Source organism: Macrobrachium rosenbergii, chromosome 9, assembly GCF_040412425.1.
Source record: "Macrobrachium rosenbergii isolate ZJJX-2024 chromosome 9, ASM4041242v1, whole genome shotgun sequence".
NCBI classification, from domain to species: Eukaryota; Metazoa; Arthropoda; class Malacostraca; order Decapoda; family Palaemonidae; genus Macrobrachium; species Macrobrachium rosenbergii.
In genome coordinates this window covers 49,504,683-49,506,052 of record NC_089749.1, presented here as the reverse complement: position 1 = coordinate 49,506,052, position 1,370 = coordinate 49,504,683, and the positions used below count along the sequence as shown (strand labels likewise).

The window sequence follows — 1,370 nt, the reverse complement described above, 5'->3', positions numbered from 1 at the left end:
TGAAAACGTTAGTTTAAATTCCAGATTAAAAAAACAAAAGTGAAGTAAATGCCCCGGCACGTTTAAGCTATTAAAATACCAAGCCTCTTGATCTATAATGGAGATAACCCAGAAGTGCAAAAAAAAAAAAAAAAGATTAGCCAGACTTGAAAAAGTGAAAGAAAGAAAATTCACAACAGGAACACTCAGATAAAGTTACAACAAAACAATAACAACAGGTGCTGAGAGGAATAGGGTTGCTCAAGAAAAAAGAGAAAGATGAAGATACTATCTTTGCACTTACCCTTGCACAACATGAAGGCCTGTATTTTGTTTTAGTAAGATCCTGGGAGACGAAGAGAGTGTATTCCAGCGTTTGGTAAATAACTCGTGAGAATCGTCTTCGTTGCTTAGGCCTCCCGAGACGAAATCTCGCGAGATTTGAGTTTGAAACTCCACACAAACAATCGAAAGTTTTCTAGGAAATGCACTTGTTTGGAGTTTGGGTGGATGTCCCACTCGGTTGGGAATGAAATTCCTCTCATATAAATCAACCTACAACTTTATACATTCTCAGAATGAAAGGACAAAGTCCACTTAGTTCTTTCAGACACACACACGTTTAAAACTCGAACTCCAATCGTTGCAAAAATTCGACTATCGGCGAAAAAAAGACTAAGTAGTAGACAGTCTATATATGTTTCAAAAGTGTGGTAGAGACGTCTTACGAATAAGTAAATTGAGCACTGATTTCCTTCGGGGGGAAAACGAAACGTTCCCCCACACAGAGATAAAAACGTTTTTCAAGAACAGCCAGCGCGTGTCTCGTATGAGCGCCTCCTGATAAACACGTTTTCCCAACAGAGTGCAAAGCGATACTGAGGCTTAAGCACCGCTGCCGCACATCCCGACCACCCTCCACGGTTACGTGCTGGGAACTGATGATGATGGTGGTGGTGGTGGTGGTGGTGTGCGAGTGTGTGAGAGAGAGAGAGAGAGAGAGAGAGAGAGAGAGAGAGAGAGACACTCGCGGGGGAGGCACAGAACTATAGACCACTAGCACCTCCGCCCTCTCTGGGAGAGACTGTGTAAGTGTGTGTATGTGTGCGTGTATGTGTGTATATGCTGTGCCTTCCTACCCCTTCCGCCCACCACCCCTCGCTTGAAGGGCTGTGTTTAAGCCCTCTCTCTCTCTCTCTCTCTCTCTCTCTCTCTCTCTCTCTCTCTCTCTCTCTCTCTTCTTTTTCTCACTCTCCCCTTTACTATCTAACAATATCAACTCGCCTTTATTTTTTCCTTCCGCTATTGTTTTATTTTTTTCTTCTTTCTCTTTTGTTTTAAGTTCAGCTGGAAATCTATTGCTTTCTGTTCGGCATCCAATCGACTGGAGG

At 43.0% G+C, this 1,370-nt stretch overlaps 1 protein-coding gene across 1 annotated transcript in view; it reads right to left on the bottom strand.

Moving 5' to 3' along the window:
* LOC136841768 (zinc finger protein 425-like) overlaps positions 1 to 919 on the bottom strand; it is a 23,250-nt gene extending 22,331 nt beyond the window's left edge. Inside the window, exon 1 of the mRNA XM_067109041.1 lies at positions 284 to 919. Within this exon, the coding sequence (XP_066965142.1) occupies positions 284 to 296 (13 nt within the window). The 5' untranslated portion in view covers positions 297 to 919. The remainder of the gene's footprint in view (positions 1 to 283) is intronic.
* Between the last annotated feature and the right edge of the window lie 451 nt (positions 920 to 1,370).